Source organism: Podarcis filfolensis, assembly GCF_964270895.1.
Source record: "Podarcis filfolensis genome assembly, chromosome: 14".
Classification (NCBI taxonomy): domain Eukaryota; kingdom Metazoa; phylum Chordata; class Lepidosauria; order Squamata; family Lacertidae; genus Podarcis; species Podarcis filfolensis.
The window spans coordinates 699,118-718,345 of record NC_139616.1 but is presented as its reverse complement, the minus strand read 5'-3'; the positions used below and the strand labels follow the sequence as shown (position 1 = coordinate 718,345).

The 19,228-nt window shown below is 46.3% G+C and overlaps 1 protein-coding gene and 1 long non-coding RNA gene across 4 annotated transcripts in view; one reads left to right on the top strand and one right to left on the bottom strand.

Annotated features, from left to right (window-relative positions):
* The window catches only part of CIB2 (calcium and integrin binding family member 2), a 53,263-nt gene extending 51,709 nt beyond the window's left edge, over positions 1 to 1,554 (bottom strand). Inside the window, exon 1 of one of the 3 annotated variants that reach the window (XM_083587093.1) lies at positions 1,141 to 1,554. In XM_083587093.1, the coding sequence (XP_083443219.1) occupies positions 1,141 to 1,191 (51 nt within the window). In that variant the 5' untranslated portion in view covers positions 1,192 to 1,554. The remainder of the gene's footprint in view (positions 1 to 1,140) is intronic. The other 2 variants (XM_083587092.1, XM_083587094.1) reach the window with 2 other exon arrangements.
* Positions 1,555 to 7,187: 5,633 nt separating this feature from the next.
* Positions 7,188 to 16,509, top strand: LOC310749745. Its single transcript, XR_014541707.1, has 4 exons — positions 7,188 to 7,453; positions 10,426 to 10,488; positions 13,292 to 13,375; positions 16,468 to 16,509. It is a non-coding gene; the product is annotated as an uncharacterized lncRNA (long non-coding RNA).
* The last annotated feature ends 2,719 nt before the right edge of the window (positions 16,510 to 19,228 follow it).

The window sequence follows — 19,228 nt, the reverse complement described above, 5'->3', positions numbered from 1 at the left end:
TCAGGTTAAGAACAGTTTCAGGTTAAGTACGGACCTCCGGAACGAATTAAGTACTTAACCCGAGGTACCACTGTATACAGAATTACACTGTTACACTGCAGTTAAAACAAAAGTAGCCCCAAGACCATGGGCTGGCAAACTAAGGCCCACTGGCCAGATCAGGCCCAATTGCTTTCTAGATCCGGCCCGTGGACGGTGCGGGATCCAGGCAGCCGGCATAGTGTGCACATGCACAATGGTTTTTGTGACTCAGCCAGGTTTGGGGGTCAAAAGTGAGGCGGGCGGCTGCTGAAGACAAGCCCCTTCTCCGCCCGTCACACGCGCAGCAATCTTTTCTTCCGGGGTGGGGGAGAGGGAAAAGGAGCCACAGTTTGGATTTCAGGAAGGGCAGTTGCGGCGGCAGGGGCTCAGAGGCGCCTCGGGAGCGACGCCCGCCGGAGTCTGTGGCAGCGGTGCTCCCCGCTGGAGGAAGCAGGGAGCGCCTGGGCGGCTGCACTCCAATGCAGCTCTGCGCTCTGCTGGGGAGGCCGCTCATGAGCTACACGGTGCGGGCCAAGGAAAGGTAAATCGCCGCCACCGCCGCCTCATCTTCCCTCACGTGGGGAAAAGAACGTTTTTGCTTGAGCGGCGCCGGCCTGACTTCGCGTGGCCAACGGCTTTTCCCTTCACCCACGCATGCGCACACGCTCTCCAGGGCTGACAGGAATGGCACGCTTACCTCAGCCCCCCACCCCCACCCACCCCACCTTAGGAGAGAAATAAGAACTGTCAATGTATAAAATGCAAAGGAAGCAGCGTGGGTGTATGAGGGAACACCCCCCAAAAAAAAGTCACATTTGGGCAACGTTGGTGCTGGTCCCAATAAGGGGTTTTGCCAAAAATGTGGGTCATAATCATGGCAACATACAGTCCGGGCCCCCCACAAGGTCTGAGGGACAATGGACCAGCCCCTCGCTGAAAAAGTTTGCTGACCCCTGCCCAAGACCAACTCAAAAGCACCCAGTATTCTGTGCATTGGGGGCGGGGGGAGAGGATTGCCACCTTGGGGAGGTGCTCCCTGGATTTTCTGTCTCTGGCAAGAGAATATATACAGAGCAGCAGGGCGACATCCCCGTCCCCTGCAAGGCAAGCGCCGCTCACCTGGTAGGCATCCAGCTGTTCATCTGTAAATATCGTCTGCTTATTACCCATCTTAAAGGAGGACTCCTCTCCGCACGCACAGGTATCCCATGGCAAGATTCAGGAGTTCTCTGTCCTGCAGGCATCGAGAGCAGACGTGCAACTTGAGGCGCGAGTGGAAGAGAATCCCCGCGCCCGCATCGCGGAGGCTCCCGGCTGCCGTCTGGGCAGCAGCAACCAGCAAAGGCAGGAGGCAGGGGGTTAAAATCCCACGCGAATATCGCCCCCGAAGGCTGCCTCCTTCACTGCCCTACGTTTTCCTCGGGTGCAACGGAAGGGTTTCTCCGAAGGGCGAAAATGTGATGCGGAGCTTCCAGGGTCTGGAGAAACCATCTCGGCTGCCTCTGATCTCCAGCGCCCCCGGCGAAAGACCCCTCCCTCCTCTCTGCAGCTTCGCGGCGCGGGAAGGTTCTCCACCACTAGGTGGCAGCCAAGAGCCCCTTTTGAAAAGAGACTCGCCTCCGCCCAACCTGCTTAGGGCCGAGCAAGATCGCGCAGCGGGGAGCGGGCCAACTTCGGAGTGTCACAGCACTCTTCTTCAGGCGTGATGCTAACCGCACTCGCCAAAAGGGCGGGGCAGAAGAAGCTGCTGCTTGTAGAGTACCCACCTGAAACAGGTTGTAGGGCAAGGATGGCCAGTGGGATGCTCTTCATGGGATGATGGACTACAACTCCCCTCATCCTGGATACCGGGCGGTGGTGGCTGGGGCTGGTGGGAATTGCAGCCCAACAGCATCTGGGGGAACCACCTTGGCCCCACCCCTACTGAGACTAGCTTGTCCTCCCTGCAAAAAAGAGGGTGGGCTGTGATGTGCCTTCCTCATGCTGCTGTAGCATGTAAGTATTCCCCTCCACAGCTAATAACAGTGCCAGGCAAGGCCTCTTCCCTGCTTCCTCCTATTACCAAAAAAGAAAATGACTTTGGGTGCACCAGACATTGGCTGTGTAGGCACCCTATATTTCATGCACACAACCTCCACCAAAGAATCCTGGGAACTGTAGTTTGCCAAGGGTGCTGGGGATTGTAGCTCTGTGAGGTGTAAACTACAGTTGTCAGGATTCTTTGGAGGAAGTCCTGTGATTTAAATGCACAGCATGTGTGCAGACATGGAACATGTAGTTTGCTCCGAGCACATCAGATTTTTCAAGCTCCCTGCCTGTGTTCAATGAGTTCAGACATATGAAAGAAAGAAAAGGAAAACACTGATATAGTTTAAAGAAAGTAAATCTGTTCCCACTGTAAAATCCTAGTTGATCAATAGAATTACACAGGCAAACATTTAGATCCCTTTAATCATGAGATTACCTCTGTAGCAATAAGCTTGTAGCTTTAAAAATAGTGTGTCCTTGTTTGCTCCTGTCTTAGGGTGGAGAAAGGACAGGCAAGATCCAGCCAGGGACTCTGGATCCTTTCAAGAAATCGATGGGAAGGAGAAGCAGCTGAATATGACATTGTGATTCCCCACCGTACTTAAAAACAGAACTTGGGTCTTATATCATCTTAAAAAACTAACCAAGTTATTGCAGCATACACCAAGGATCTTTTTCTGCTTGAAGGCCACATGCTGGCAGTGGGCAGGGTCACTGGATGTGACTCTTCCCTTTTCACACTGTGAGGGGTCATCTGTTGTTGTTTAGTCGTTTAGTCGTGTCTGACTCTTCGTGACCCCCTGGACCAGAGCACGCCAGGCACTCCTGTCTTCCACGGCCTCCCGCAGTTTGGTCAAACTCATGCTGGTAGCTTCAAAAACACTATCCAACCATCTCGTCCTCTGTCGTCCCCTTCTCCTTGTGCCCTCCATCTTTCCCAACACCAGGGTCTTTTCCAGGGAGTCTTCTCTTCTCATGAGGTGGCCAAAGTATTGGAGCCTCAGCTTCAGGATCTTTCCTTCCAGTGAGCACTCAGTGCTGATTTCCTTAAGAATGGATCAGTTTGATCTTCTTGCCGTCCATGGGACTCTCAAGAGTCTCCTCCAGTACCATAATTCAAAAGCATCAATTCTTCGGCGATCAGCCTTCTTTATGGTCCAGCTCTCACTTCCATACATCACTACTGGGCAAACCATAGCTTTAACTATAGAGACCTTTGTTGGCAAGGTGATGTCTCTGCTTTTTAAGATGCTATCAACTACAGTGTTCCAATTGCCATCACCCTCAACAAACTACATTTCCCAGGATTCTTTGGGGGAAGCCATGTGCCACCAGGGTGCTTTCTTTGCCCACCTATCCCCAAGGCATGTTTATGCAGAAGTGAAGTCCCTCTGCGGTCACACTTACTCCCAAGTTAGTGGGCCTGAGACTTCAGCCTGACAACCCCAAAGGATGTTTGACCATTGCTCCCATTGGCTGTTTTGCAATATTTATCCAAGCGAGATAAACTTGCCGTGTGACATCAGCACATTTCTGTGGGTGCTGCTGTGTTATCAGCTCCACCATCTTTCATCATGGGTGTTGCTTCAGCTTCACTTTGTTTTGAACTGTTTGCAAATGGCCAACCAATTGCCCAAAGATTGCATGGCCAAATAAAAATTTATCACAGGCAATCAAAGGTTTTGCAGATAAAGCCTTGGATCAACATTGTTGAAAGCGTACAGGACTAGGAACCAAGCACCTTTCTGCATGTGTTCCTTTGTTTGCATCAGGGATGGGGAACGTGCTGCCCTGCAGATGCTGCTGATTTACAGTTCCCCTCCTTAGGCATTCTGGATGTTGCTGATGGGATATACCTGAAGGAGCGTCTCCACCCCCATTGTTCTGCCTGGACACTGAGGTCCAGCGCCGAGGGCTTTCTGGCGGTTCCCTCACTGCAAGAAGCCAAGTTACAGGGAGATGGCCTTCTTGGTAGTGGCACCTGCCCTGTGGAACGCCCTCCCACCAGATGTCAAAGAGAAGAACAACTACCAGAAGACATCTGAAGACAGCCCTGTTTAGGGAAGCTTTTAATGTTTAACAGACCACTGTATTTTAATATTTTGTTGGAAGCCACCCAGAGTGGCTGGGGAAACCCAGCCAGATGGGCGGGATATAAATTATTGTTGTTGTTGTTGTTATTTGGGAGTCCAACATCTGGAGGGCAACAGGTGGGAAATCTGCATTAAACAGTTTCTCTCCCATCAGCAAGACTCCTGACCACAGCAACCCTGCCTTGTCTGGATCTGTGTTGAGTGTGCTCACTGCCACTCCCCCAATCCATTCCTAAACTGATGCCCAACACTGACTGGTCTTCCCCAGCCAGAGGCCCTCCACATGCTGCTGGACAACAAGTCCCATCATCTCTGACCATTAAGACTGGACTGATGGAAACACAGGTTCTTCACCTCTGGGTTGCAGGCACTCCACTCCGCCCCCCCCCCCCCCGGAACAGAGATCATCTTTTTTCCCCTGGGGAAAAGAACATTCCGTTGACTCTTTTTGCAGAGGGCATGTTCAAATTTCATTTGCATAACCTCCCAGTGTTGTTATAAATCTTCAGCTCCTTCCTCAGGGCCTCTAAAACACAATGATTTGTGGACATCCAATTAAGCAGAAGGTTGGGAGGTTTGTGCAGTGCAAAGTTAAAACTTTCCCATGGAGGAAAGTGCTAGAGATGGCTATAGGAGAGGGAGGGAGGGAGGGAGGGATTGACTGATTGACTGGGTTTCCCCTGCCACTCTAGGCAGCTCCCAACAGAATATTAAAAACATGATAAAACATCAAACATTAAAAACTTCCCTAAACAGGGCTGCCTTCAGATGTCTTCTAAAAGTCAGATTGTTGTTTATTTCCTTGAGATCTGATGGGAGGGCGATCCACAGGGCGGGCACCACTACCAAGAAGGTCGTCCCTGGTTCCCTATACAGTGGTACCTCTGGTTACGTACTTAATTCATTCCAGAGGTCCGTTCTTAACCTGAAACTGTTTTTAACCTGAAGCACCACTTTAGCTAATGGGGCCTCCTGCTGCTGCCGTGCCACCGCCGCGCGATTTCTGTTCTCATCCTGAAGCAAAGTTCTTAACCCGAGGTAATATTTCTGGGTTAGCGGAGTCTGTAACCTGAAGCGTATGTAACCTGAAGCGTATGTAGCCCGAGGTACCACTGTAGCTTCACTTCTCACAGTGAGGGAACTGCCAGAAGACCCTCAGAGGAGGACCTCGGTGTCTGGGCTGAATGATGGGGGTGGAGGTGCTCCTTCAGATCTATAGGGCCAAGGCCATTTAAGGCTTTAAAGGTCAACACCAACACTTTGAACTTTGAACTGTGCTCGGAAACACACTGGGAGCCAATGAAGATCCTTTAGGACTGGTGTTACATGGCCTTGGCGGCCGCTCCCAGCCACTCAGAGGGTGTCAGTCCTCAGAGGTTTATCTATTTAACAGGCTCAAAAAGTCACTGACTTGCTAAGCTGTTCAGCTGTGTTCTTTGCCATCTGTCTGAGGACAGAAACAGCCATATATTGCACGGGGCTGGGCCCAGCTGCTTGGCTGCTTGCGGTGAAGGTCAAGTGGGTGCCGCTGCCACCCAATTTGACCTACACAAGCCAGCCAGGCTGGCAGCTGTGTCTTACTTCACCACACACAACTGTGTCCCCCACCACACATAAGAGCAGGAGAACACAGATCAGACACATGGTGCACACAGCTCTGTGCTTCAACATTTCACATGGTTTTAACTGTGGAGACGCAGCACACAAATAAAATGATACACCTGTGGCCTGAAGCCAATGATAGGGCTGGCCCCAGTATTGCATGTTGCAAACCTGAAGTGCAGCCACCTCCACTCACTTGAAAGGGGCTTCAGTTTCAAGTGGGCATTAGATTGCAGCCGTGGATCTGAAGTGTGATTATGCAGAACAAGTCCTGTGGCTTTCAATGGAGCTCACTCTTGTAAGCATGCATAGAATGTAGGCATAGAGCCCAGTGGAATGAGATCAGAGGCCTGTCCAGTCTGGCATTCGGCTCTCACAGCCACCAAGCAGACATCTGGCTCAACATGGGTTCAGATCCGGCCCATGAGGCCATTATCCTCAAACCATAGCCACCTATCGCACACCTGGCATTGCATGTGGCACAAGGTTGCGGCAGGTGGAGACATCAGGTGTGGGGAGGTAAAGTGCTCTCTCGATTGGCATTGACGAAGGAAAGTAGGATTTGGCCCCACCACATCTGCTGGTGGGTAGCCTCAGGGACCTTAAAGCAAGCCACTCTTTGCAAGCCACTCTGGGCCCTCTGAAGCTCTTGCTTTGGGACTTCAGTGCACTCAGTCATCTGATATTATTGTAACATCAGGTGTTTGACAGGTGGGAAGTCCTTCTCCCCTGCCAATTCTGCCCACGGCACCTTCCCCATTGTGGGAAATATGCATCAAGGCATATTGCCTCCAGCCATGGAAGCATAACATGTAGCCATTGTGCCTGGACACAGGATATAGTGACCCTGCAACCAGGTACCATGTTTATTCAGCAATAACTGCTACTGAATTCCCAAGTAAGCGAGCACACAATGTGGCAGTTGGGCATCTTTCCTAAAAAAGTAAGTTTTCTCAATGCACATCAGGATATAGCAACTCTGTGGAACAGGCCAGTTGGAAGTAAGCACCATTCAGGGAGACTTTACGCATTTTAATAGAGTAACAACCCTATTACAAGAAATGTTGATTAAGCATATGGATTTTAGATGGCTAATTGATCTGTCAATTACATTTGCAAGTGATGAAAACAATATTTCGGAGGCCTTTGTTTTTTAGATGATTCTCACGTGCACATTACAAGCATGCTGAGGTTAGAAGACATTCCCTCCTCAGCGAGAGAAACCAGAGGCGGCTGCCTCCTCCGCTGCGCTTTCAACCAAGAGTACGGTATTTAAAAAATAATACTCTAGAAATAAACCAAGGCAAGCCCATTAGCCGGCTGCTCCAGCAAGGATCTCCTGACGCTCCCGGGAGGTCACGGGCGGAGCGACCCCCCCACCTCGCCCGCAGCGCCCCCTAGCGGGCCGAGGCCAGTGGGCGGAGTCCGTCGCCCGGTGGCCCCGCCCCGCCCCACGGCGGCCAGTGAGGAAGTGCGGAGGCGTGCCCGCCAGAAGCCCCGCCTTTCCCGGCTGCTCCCGGCCAACCAGCTGCCACATCCGGGGCAGGCGGCGGCTCCGATTGGCCGCGCCGCGCCGGCGAGCACGAGGTTGAGCCGGCAGAGGCCGTCGAGGAGGCCGCAGCTTCTTCTGTCGTCGCGGAGCGGGAAGGGAAGGAGCCGGAAGAGGAGAAGGAGCCGCCGCCGCCGCCATGGCCTGGTGGGCGCCGAAGGTGAGGCGAGAGGGGCTGGCGCGAGGCCGAGGCTTCTTCTCTCCCCTCAGGCCGCCCCGCCCGGCGCCCCTCCCTCTCGCGTGACCTTGCGTGACCTTCCCTGGGGCGGGGGGGCGGCCTCTCCGCGCCTCCCCTGGAAGGAGCCCCTTGTGCCCCGGGCGGCTCTTCTCCCCGCTCCGCCCGCTGGGCCTGCTGGCCAGGAGGGCGGGGGCGGAGGAGGCTGCCCGCCCCGTGGCGCCGGCGCTGGGCTTTGCTTGACCCGGCAGCTTCCCACCCCGAATTGCCCACAAAGGACATTTGTTTATTGCTATTAATTAGTCCTTGGTTATTGTTGGGTGCTAATAACCACATGTTATTGCATTTTGTTCATGGCAGTTGAATCACGACAGGAAAGTGAAGGAAGGAAAGGGCAAGTAACTGAGGAAGGGGACGAAGGAGGAAGTGCTCTTGAAGCAGAAGAGAGGCCATGGGTGCTTCTCCTCGGGGCATCTCTTCGGTTACTGTGAGCTGGCCCAGTGGTGAAGGGTTGGACTCTGACCCTGGAGGGACCAGAGTTCAAATCCTTAGCCACGAAACTCACTGGGTGACCTTGGGCCTGCCCCAGCCTCCCTCATAGGGTTGTGAAGATAAAATTTGGAAGGGAGAACCATGTACTGCACCTTGAGCTCCTTGGAAGGAAAGGTGATATATAAATGTGATAAATATGTAAACAGGATTCTGGGCTAGTTTCTGTTTCACACAGTGCCCAACCAGGTACCTCTGGGATGCTCAGAAGCAGGGTTGGAAGGCAACTCAGTGGTGTTATTGTACTATTTTGTTAGTGTGGGAAGAGAGTCACGGATAAAACTTCTGAGTAAATTTCTTTCACCTCTCATTCACATGTGGATAAATGACTGGAAAGGGAAGGGATGGCAGTCATCTTTCTTGGTATATTTTGGTTTTTTAAGTGACTGATAGTATTTTTTTCCTCAAATCTAAGCTTCAACCCGTTTTCATCCCATCCTTTATTGGAGGTATTATTCCATTGGATTTCCTCACACACTTAGTTGGCTTGCTTTCTTCTAATTAAAATGCCTTTGTTACTCTTTCCCAAGGGCTTGAAGTGTGTTAGCAATAGTATTCAAATTTTAAAATAATTGCAGCAACTCTGTGAAAGAGTGAGTTGGGTAGACTGTCAATGCACTTAAAAGTGTTTGGTTACTTTGTGGAGTGTTCCCTGTCAAGCTCAGAAGCACTTTTGTGAAGGGGATATTCTGTTTATTGGCTTTGCATCCTTTATCAGCAGAAGATTGCTTTTGCTGAATATGTCAAAGGAGCTGTGTTACTAAAGAGCGATGTGACAGTTCCAGATGCTTCATCACCCCTGTTTTCTCTGTATGATGCTCACTATCAAGCAAAGAGAAGAAAAGTCCAAAGTGCTGGTGCAAAAATGCCCATGAGAGATGGTCAGAGTTTGTTAATAAGCTGAGTGTGTGACTTGAACTTTGAGGCTTATTCCCATACAGAGCTATCCTGTGGTTGCAGCAGTGTGAATCCTAAATCTGAAGAAGGGGTGAGAACACTTTGCTCCATGAGGGAAAACACTCTGCTTGCTGCCAAAATCTAGCCTGCCAGTTGTAGTCTATAGGTCATACTGGTTCCTGTCAGATGGGGAGGAAAACAGGAGAGAGGGCATTTTGGGCTGTGGGAATTGAATGTTTCCGAATCAGGTTTGAGCAAATGTGATAGTTACTGTGATCTGTGTATGCACCCAGCCAGGTGTGGCAACAAACGTGTCATATTCCAGACTACTATGGAACATTGTGTTGGCTGTCCTTTCCTCAAATGAGTGAAGAGGTTTTTCCTGCGCTGCTCTTGTCCATTAGGGAGAATGGTTGAGCGCTTGGATTATGCAGGGTCAGTGGAGCATGTTGCTACTTGTGCTTGTCAAGATTAAATGTGACATGGCCTCTTGTCCTCAAGTAATCTTGACAATTTTCTGGCTTGCTGAAGTGATACAAAAAGAATGGGCTTGGTAAAAATTGATATTCTACTCTGACTTCTCTTTTGGAGCTGGTGAATTTGGCTGGTCATACTGCAGCATCTTTCAATCTCAGAATATGTAGTGATGGTATTCTATCAGATATGTAAGAGGTGACATTGTAGGTCTGTTGCTGCATATGGTGCAATTCATGTCCTTCCATAGTGTCTAGTTAAATATGTTTTGCAGATTTTCATGCTACTTCATATTGCAGCTCTCCGTAGCACATCACTGCAACAGACTCTGTATTTGATGTGATTGTTGTGGATGCAATAAGCTTTCCTCATCACAATTTCAAGAGTACTTATGGAATTGTATTTGCAATTATGGTTGTGTTGAGAAAAGAGAGATGTATATGTAGATGAGTACCCACTTGACTCTTGAAAGGAAGGAGACATTGGGCTTCAGGAGTGGAAAACTTCATAGACAGCAATCCTCCTGCGGTTTGCTCCAGTCAATTTCTCATCTTCTTTGACACCTATGAGATCAGGGGGGAAATCACAGTTAGGAACTCTTGTAAGATAAAAAGTTCTTTCTTTTCTTGTAGGCCATCTTATAATAGGTGCATTGTAATCATACACGCAAACCATTTTATGTAGTACAGCGGTACCTCGGTTTTAGAGCAATCCGCTTTAAGAACTATTTGATTTTCAAACTCTGTAAAACCGGAAATAGTGTCTTGTTTTGAGAACTTTACCTTGGTCTAGGAACCGAATCCCATCGATGGAAGGGCACCGGTGGCAGGACGCCTCTTTAGGGAAAACGCGCCTCGGTTTAAGAACTGTTTTTGTTTAAGAACGGACTTCCGGAACGGATTAAATTCGTAAACCGAGGTGCCACTGTAAAAGTCTTTTCACTGCTGACTTAGAATACAGCCATACTGAATTATTATTTTTTAATTGCCCGGATTGTATAACATATTGGCATTTCTGCTTTTGTTACATTTCTACAGGTCTTCCGTCTACTAGGGGCTTTCAAAGGCCAAAAACAGGTGACCAGAAGTTTTGGTAGTTCTGTGAGTATAATAGTATAACTTTTTCTTTTCTTTTTGAGAAGCTTCTCAATAAAAGTGCTAAATACCAAGATAAAACCAAGCTTGTGGAATTTCTCTGCCAGTGTAACCTAATTCTGTTCCAATACACTTCAGTGCAGTACCACATTTCAGTCTAACTTGACTAAATAGATCTCTGTGTGGTCACACATTTGGAGGAAACCCTGTTGAATAGTGGCAAAAAACCAAATCCCAACCCAAGCCTTGGTTTTTATCACGAGTCTAAGTCTACAAAGAAAATAATAGTTTGTATTTAATGCTTCTCGGTTGGAAAATTTCAAAGCGGTGGAGGACAGACAGTTGAGAACCTTCTTATCTTTGGCACCATTGTTTTGAATATTTTCCCCTGCAGGCAGTAGACCTATTCATTTTTGCTATCTAGAGTAGATTTCTCTGCAGCTTAAATCCTTAATTATTTTAGAATGATTCCTCAACAGTGATGATATTCAGAACTGTTTCATTGGTTTATTTCAACGATTTTTATAGTGCTTAATTACAGTTGTCACATATGCTTCTATTAGCATAGTGTGTTGCCTTTTGCAAATCTTCCATATTTCTTCAAGCTTGTCCATGACTTTATTTTGAGCGTGTTTATTTTGTTTTTAACCTTGCTGCAAACATATGCTTGATGTATATACTTGATGCATATGTAATAATAATAAAAATCAGCAGGAGTAGGATCTTGAAAACTGAATAAATTGGAGACATTATGCAGTTCATCAAGGAACTGTAGTCTATCTTAACTCATTCATTATCCAGTTTTTTGAGATGGCAGCTCAAAGCGACTTACAATATTTAAAGCAAAAAGCAAACACATACCATATTTTTCCCTCTATAACACGCAGATTTTTTCTCCTAAAAAGTAAGGGGAAATGTCTGTGCGTGTTATTGAGTGAATGTGTGGTCCCTGGAGCTGACTGTCCCAAGTACAAGGCAAAAATCAGGCAAAAATCATATCGCGCCCTCACGGAGGAGAGGAGGCTGCTGCTTTCCTGCATTCTGCCTCAGGGTCTTACTGCCCACCCTCTTCTGTTTCATTACTGTGTTTGCTCAAACGGAACAAAGAGCAGGCAAATCCCCTCCCCTCCAGGCAAGCAGAGGGGAAAGCAGAGCGTCCTTCCCTCTAATTCCTCTCCGTGCTCCGGTGCTGCTGCTGCTGCGTCTACGGACTCGCAGGCAGCGGAAAACATGCAGGAGAGAGAGAGAGAGAGGGAGGGAGGGCTGGCTTGGGGGGGGACTTTTGCCTTCCTTTCCCCCCCTTTAAACCCCTCTCTTGCATTCTTAGCCAGCTCCTTCTCCATGCACCCCTCTCGTGCTCCTTGTCCCTTCTATGTTTTTCCTTCCCTCCCCACTTAAAACATGGTTACAAAGCACGGATCCACATGGATCCTCAGGATCTTTGCATTGGGTCACCCCAGATTCACCATCAGATCACATAGCATGTCCATGGCTACAGCCTGCACCAAAAAAAATCACGCACCCACTGTTGCCTGGGGCTGCAATGGTGCAAAAACGTGGTTACAAAGCACAGATCGACATGGATTCTCAGGATTTTTGCATTGGGCTACCCCAAACTCACCGTCAAATCACATGTCTGTGGCCACAGCATGAAGCACAAAAATGATACATCCACTGTTTCATTCAGATTTTTTTTCTTGTTTTCCTCCTCTAAAAACTATGTGCGTGTTATGGTCAGGTGCGTGTTATCGAGAGAAAAATACGGTACATACATTTAAAACCAGCAATTTAAGAAGTCTAAAAGACTTTAAAAAAAAAATTCAAACATCCCACCTCTGCAAGAAGATCATACATAGTTAAAAGCCAGAGGCCTGAAGAAAGGAACCTAAAGCGATATAACGACAGTGCCTGGTGATCCTCCTTGGTTCCGTCCCAAGTGTTTGTCACATTCACACTTTAGGTACTGTATTTTTCGCTCTATAAGACGCACTTTTTCCCTTCTAAAAAGTAAGGGAAAATGTGTGTGCGTCTTACGGAGCGAATGCAGGCTGCGCAGCGCTCCGTCTCGCTGTTCTAGCTTGGGGTTAGCTGCGCAAAGCCTCCACAGGGCAGCAGGGTGCCTTCACCCCGCTGCCCTGCAGAGACTTCACAGGCTGTCCCTGAAGCCAGCACTACAAGAGGCTATCCCAGAAGCCAGATCCCTCTTGCTGTTCTGGCTTCTGGGGTTCAGAATTTTTTTCTTCCTGTTTCCTCCCCCCCCCCCAAACTAGGTGCGTCTTATCGTCCGGTGCGTCCTATAGAGCGAAAAATATGGTACCCATATTAAAATATCTCACGTGTACATCTTGATGGGGAGTAAGGGAACCCTCATAGTAGCATTTAGTGTTTCATAGGCAAAGAGAACTTTGGCTGACAGTGGTAATGTTGTAATAACCAAGTGTCGGTGGAGAATGAGGAAATCTGGAGGATTGTAACTTGTGTAACTGTAAAAGGATTAGCGTTAAACGAATAAATCTCAGGCAAGCAGAACTGTCACTTTCATCTGAGTATCATATTCCACTTTATTTTCAGTGGTGTGCCTTGCTGCGTAGTGATGCTGTTCTGAAAGCTTAGTATGCACTTTTGTTGCTTCTCTGCCAGTTGCTGCTTGAGAGGGTTGCCCTTGCTCTTGCTCTTTCTATTTCTGTTAGAATAAAAGAAGAAGAAACTTAAAACCATGCAAGCCCCAAGTGGCATACAGATTTCTGTCAATCTGTGTTTAATCATGGTATGTGGTGGCTTTTTTTTTTTTTTTTTTTTTTACATCTAGGTTCAGACAGTAACTTTGATCCCAGGAGATGGCATTGGGCCAGAAATATCTGCTGCTGTTGTGGAGATTTTCGCAGCTGCTAAAGTAAGTTACTCTTTGACTGCATGTCTTAGGTTCAGTTGGACACCATTGGGATTTGTTTACTTTTGGTATAAGTTAATGAAAGTTCAGTTGAAGGAGAGGTTCAAAAGAGCAAGGGTCCCTTGCTTTGAGAAGCGATCTGCTTGTTTGGGAACCGTTGTTTTTCTTTTTAGGATAGAGCAGTAGCTTTCAGAGCAACAAATGCCTTGGCTGTGGTGGCTCTGTGCATAACAGCAGGAGACTTTGATGTGATAGGCTATCCTTGTAATCAAATGAGAGCTCCAAGCCAAGTCACATAAGCTGCTTGCAAAAAAGGATATTCCCCAGGTGACTGTCATCTAAGAAAGCTGAGAGAGACTCCACCAACTGGAGCACTTAAATTTAGATTAGTCTACTGCTATATCAGAAGTCTTGGATTGGTTCCAAGCCCTTGTGAACATTGCCCTTGTGAACAAGCCCTTGTGAACATTGTCTAACAAAACCTCTCAGAACCAGAGATGTTATTTAGTTCCAGTGTGTTTTGGGAAACATTTCTTTTGCTCCTCCTTGGACTGCCTGACTACAACTCCCATCAGTCATTCCTAACCAATGGCCATGCTGATGTGAGGAGGGATCCAGCAACACAGGGAGAGTCAAAAGTTTCCTATCCCTACCCTAAGATGTTGGAGACCTGATTTGATTTGCTTATTTGACTTGCCTTTAGTAAAGACCGCTTAGTTTTAGTAAAGACCTAAGAAGTCCCCACTCCACCCTGTAGCCAGTAGTAGTGGAAGTAGGTCAGGCATGGGATCAGGTATTTGGTGAAAATACTTTGTAAATTAGAATCCAGTCACTTAGACTTAAAGGGGTAGGGAATGAAGGCAATGAAGACCGAATGAAGGCCAACATTTTGTCCATTCCTGTTCCCTAATTCAACTTGCATTGTTTCATTTTATTATGTTACCAATTTTCAAAAAAACAATGAATTTCTAAAAATGGGTAAAAAATCCACCAGAAAAATTTTCAACTTTGCTGACATGAACCCACTCATGTTCAAATTCTCAAACATTAATTGACATATATACAAGATTCCTGTAGGGTTCAGTACAATAAAATTGTTCATCAAAACCTGCAACTAACACTTATGATAATGTTGTATAACATTCACAAATCCTCATAGCATGTTTCAGAAACCTGGCTGCTATCTGCATCTTATCCCCAACCTGAGTAAGCATAAGGAAGCTACCTAACATTTGTCTGAATGCCACTCCCTACTAGCAACCAACTGAATAATAAATTTAGATTGAATTGTCTGATGCCAGGGACAGGACAAAAGAACATATGCGATGGTTTCTTTTTGCCTTTGTCCACAGGGGCAAATGGCATTCTGCAAATGGCATTTTCTAGAGTCTCCTCTGTAGTATTGCCAAAGGTAGCACGTTCAGTCTGACTAGGATGTACACCCTGCGTAAGGGTGGATTTGATTTAAATCACTAGTCAGTAAGACTTGATTTAAATCAGTAGTCAGTAAGACTTGATTTAATTTTTTATTTCACAGAAAGACTCATTCTTGCTGGTATAATCTTAATATTTACAACCAGATGAAGGTTTCATTTTTGGAATAATAAATTTTCAGAGTAGTTTTTACAGTTATATCAAAAATTACTATAATGTAACTTAAATAGAAAACTATATTTAGAAAGAGGGACGCGGGTGGCGCTGTGGGTAAAACCTCAGCGCCTAGGACTTGCCGATCGCATGGTCGGCGGTTCGAATCCCCGCGGCAGGTTGAGCTCCCGTCGTTCGGTCCCAGCTCCTGCCCACCTAGCAGTTCGAAAGCACCCTTAAGTGCAAGTAGATAAATAGGTACCGCTTTATAGCGGGAAGGTAAACAGTGTTTCCGTGTGCTGCTCTGGTGCCGGTTCGCCGGAGCAGCTTCGTCACGCTGGCCACGTGACCCAGAAGTGTCTGTGGACAGCGCTGGCTCCCGGCCTCTAGAGTGAGATGAGCGCACAACCCTGGAGTCTGTCAAGACTGGCCCATACGGGCAGGGATACCTTTACCTTTACCTTATATTTAGAAAGATGTTCCCTCCAAAAACATTTTATTTTAAAAATCCAATTTAAATTTTTAAAATCCGATTTAATTTTTTTAAATAATAATAATAACACCATTGATTTTTACCCACCTTGCCCTGTGTTGATTTGGGTTGGTCAAGTGGAAAAGGTAAGTCACCATTGGCTGTCTGCCTCGCGTCATCCCCAGACTTACACAGACACTATACCTGATTTGGCTACTAAGTTCTTGAAATGTGTTGTCTAACAATCTGTGTTTAATTGTCTGAAATGCAGAATTTTCCAGTAAGGAGTACAGGGTGTCTAGTAGGATTCCGGTCTGCTTAATTTTCTTCTCAATTCCTCTCAACCATCATGACGGTTGCTTATTCAGCCAACATGTCTGTAACCAGACTGTTAGGTTCATTTCTAAAATGCAGCTGCAACCAGAACTTGAATGTTAGCAGCCAGGCTTTTGTTACTAAAAGGCATTGGTTTGTTTCTAGGCATAGGGCAGCGTAGGGGACACGATTTGATACACCAATTTTTTTTCAAAGGAAAACTGAAGTCTTTCAGTAGCCTGATTGAAGGCATTTATCCCATATGGTAGTTGTGTGCTTAATCTAGCATTGAACACCCTCAGGACTGCTGGAACATACTGGTTCCCTTTGGAATAATAGAAACGAGTGATCACTGACACACTGCTTTTAGCAGCATTAATGGCAGATTCTCTGAGCTACCCAGCCAGCCTTAAAATGAAAATAAACGCCTAGATATTTAAACCACTTAACTTGCTTGATGGTGTTTCCTCTTATCACCCACTTATACTCCCATGAGCCCACAATATCCAGAAACAGCAGCTCATAATAATACTTTCATCCTTCCTGCTAGCTTGTATTCCTGTGTGAATATTTCCCATTATCCAACCTGAAAACACTGGCTGTGTTTTCTCTTTTGCAGGGTGTGTCTCTTTTTCAGGGTGTGTTTTCACAAAGTCCCTTTGGCAATTGATCATTTCCCCCCAAAACAGATCAGAAGATAATGTGAAACAATTGTTTTTAGGCACCTGTTCAGTTTGAAGAGAGAAACGTGACAGCAATACAAGGGCCAGGAGGCAAATGGACAATACCTCAAGATGCCAAAGAATCCATGGACAAGAACAAAATAGGACTGAAAGGTATGTTGGAGGTTCCTGTTGATGGGGGGGGGGGGAGAGAAAGAAAGGAAAAAAGGCGCATCTTTACTGAACAAACCTGTGTTTAATTTTGTACAGAGTTTTGCTCTATACAAATAAATTTCTTAGTAATGTTCTGAACTTCCTTATTCTATAAGCCCACAAAGCCATTAATAGTTTGTGTCTAAGGACAGAAGCATCATTATTGGAGAAATGGTGTTGTTGCAGCATGTCATGTTCTCCAGGTCTGTAAAGTGCACAGAGCACCCTAGTTGTGTGTTTACGCAGAAGTAAGTCTGACTATTCAGTGGGGCTTACCCCCAGGTTGTGCGAGTAGGATTGCAGCCTCTCAAGGACAACTTGTATATATTCTTCAAACATTGCATTTGAACTCCATGTAAGTCTTCTTGTAAGACACCAGAATAATACGATCCCTTCACTATGAAAAGAACAACCTCAAAAGTGTTTCCTTCTACTGGTGCTTAATGACTCAGCTCTCTTACATATGGGGCAGCCAGTGTTGTGTAGTAGAAAGTGGACTTCAGCTGGAGAAACCTGTGGCTAAATCCCTATTCAGCCATGAAGCTCACTAGGTGACCTCTAGCCAGAGCCCATCATTATCACTCAACCTAACCTCCTTCAAAGAGTTGTTGATAAATGGGAAAACCCCATGAACTCTGATCTCCTGGAGCAAACAAGATCCACAAATCTAACATACAATTTGTTCTGTTCATGTCAAGCTCCCCTTCTTTCCCCCAGTATGTATAGGAAGTGTCATGAGAAACATTCCCTAAGCCTAATTTTTGATGGGTGTGAAGGTCCAGAGTAGAGATGTGAAGTTTCTGGAAATTTTGAAGCCATAAGGAAAAAACGTTTCCCCCCTGTTTTTCCCCAGAAATAATTGACATTTTGGAAAAATTGAAAAGAAGTTCAGTGTTACAAATTGCATGAAACACATTGTAGATAAAAGTATTTGCTTGCAATAAAACAGGTAGCCACCCCCTTTCCCTCAAAAGCAACAAAAAAAGGCAAGAAACCATAAACATAAAAAACAATCAGATTTGCCTCTTAGCACCAACAGCAAATAAAGTTAAGGTCCACCTCAATATTTAAACTCAATAGGAGGTCTACCCTTTGAGTACTGCTTTAAAAAGAAGGGGGGGGAGAGACACAACATATACAGTCACTTTATTCTATCTCATTTTCTGAACTACTGCCATCATTCCTTCTTTGTCATTTTTCTCATGGACTTCAAAAAAGGGGGGGCTGTCCCCCCCAAAAAAAATTCCGATTTCCCCCCAGGCCTTTCCATCTGGGGCAAAGCATAAGGAAGATTTTTTGCATGCCAGGCCCAGAAGTAACCAACATTCAGTTACTGAATAGTATGTTGCACTAAGGCTCAAACTCTGTTTGAAAGGAAAAGGAGTGTGTGTGTTTTTGAATTGAATTTGTTATTATATATTATAAACCGCATGATGGTAAGAGAGCTTTCTAAACAGTTTACAAAAATGTACAACAGAAGATTAAAATGATTGATAAAACACAGTTAAAAGCAGGTATTTAAGAGTATTCAGAAGATCAGCAATGGTTAAAAGGAAGTAAATCGCATGCAGCTTCCACATGTTCAGATGGGCTGCCCTAATGAAAATGTTTTGAGCAGTTGCCGGAAAGAGTACAGTGAGAGAACCTGCCTGGTGTCAGTTGGCAGGGAGCTCCAAAGTGGGGGTGCTGGAAGGCCTGGGGGAAAAATGGGGCAGTTTTTTCAGGTGTTTTCCAAAGCCATTTTTTTCAGGAAAAATGGGGGGGGGAGAATAGTGTATGGAATATTCAAACTATTATCAAACTATTTTTTTCACATTTTCCGGAAAAAAATGGCTTTGGGAAAAACCGGGGGGAAACCTGGTTTCCCCCCAAATTTTTCTGGTTTTTTTCCAGACCTTCCTATCTCTAGTCCAGAGTGATGATGGAGGAGCCCTTCACTGGGGAAGGGAACATGAAGCCCTTCACATAACGGCTGAGGAACCACTTCCATCAGGTCCAGCAAGTATGGCCCAAAGGCCAGGGATGATAGGGCTTGTAGTCTAGCAACACCTAACCCCAGCCTCTGCCCGCCCCAGCCCTATTCCATCTTGTTTGAATATTCTTTTTTTTTAACCCAGAAAAAGAGGGGAGTCCTAAATAAATATTCTACCTACTTCTGCTTGCTTACATTTTCATGCATACTTCTCCCCAAAATTGCCTCCAAATATTTTCTCAATTCTGATGCTGAATTTTCTTTGTTATGCTAACTGTAAAGGTAACATAGCTCAGTGGTGGAGTGCATCCTGTGCATGCTGAAGGTCCAAAGTAATTCTTTGCAGCTCTATTTAAAAGAAACACAGCAGGTGACAGAGAAGAGCTCATCCTGAAATCCTGCAGATCTGCTATTTGCTATTGTATACAATGCTAGACAATAGACAAAGTGTGGCCTTCTTTGAAGCAGGTTCCTGTGCAGTTTCCCGAAGGAGAGGAAGATCTGGGACTGCAGGACCTTTCCGTTGCCTCTCCTGAAGAACCAACAATTTCTGACTCCTCTCCAAAATTTTCTGTTCCTGCTGCAAAGTCTCCATTACTAAGAATTAGGGCCTGCTTTCCCCCCTTCTCCCTCCC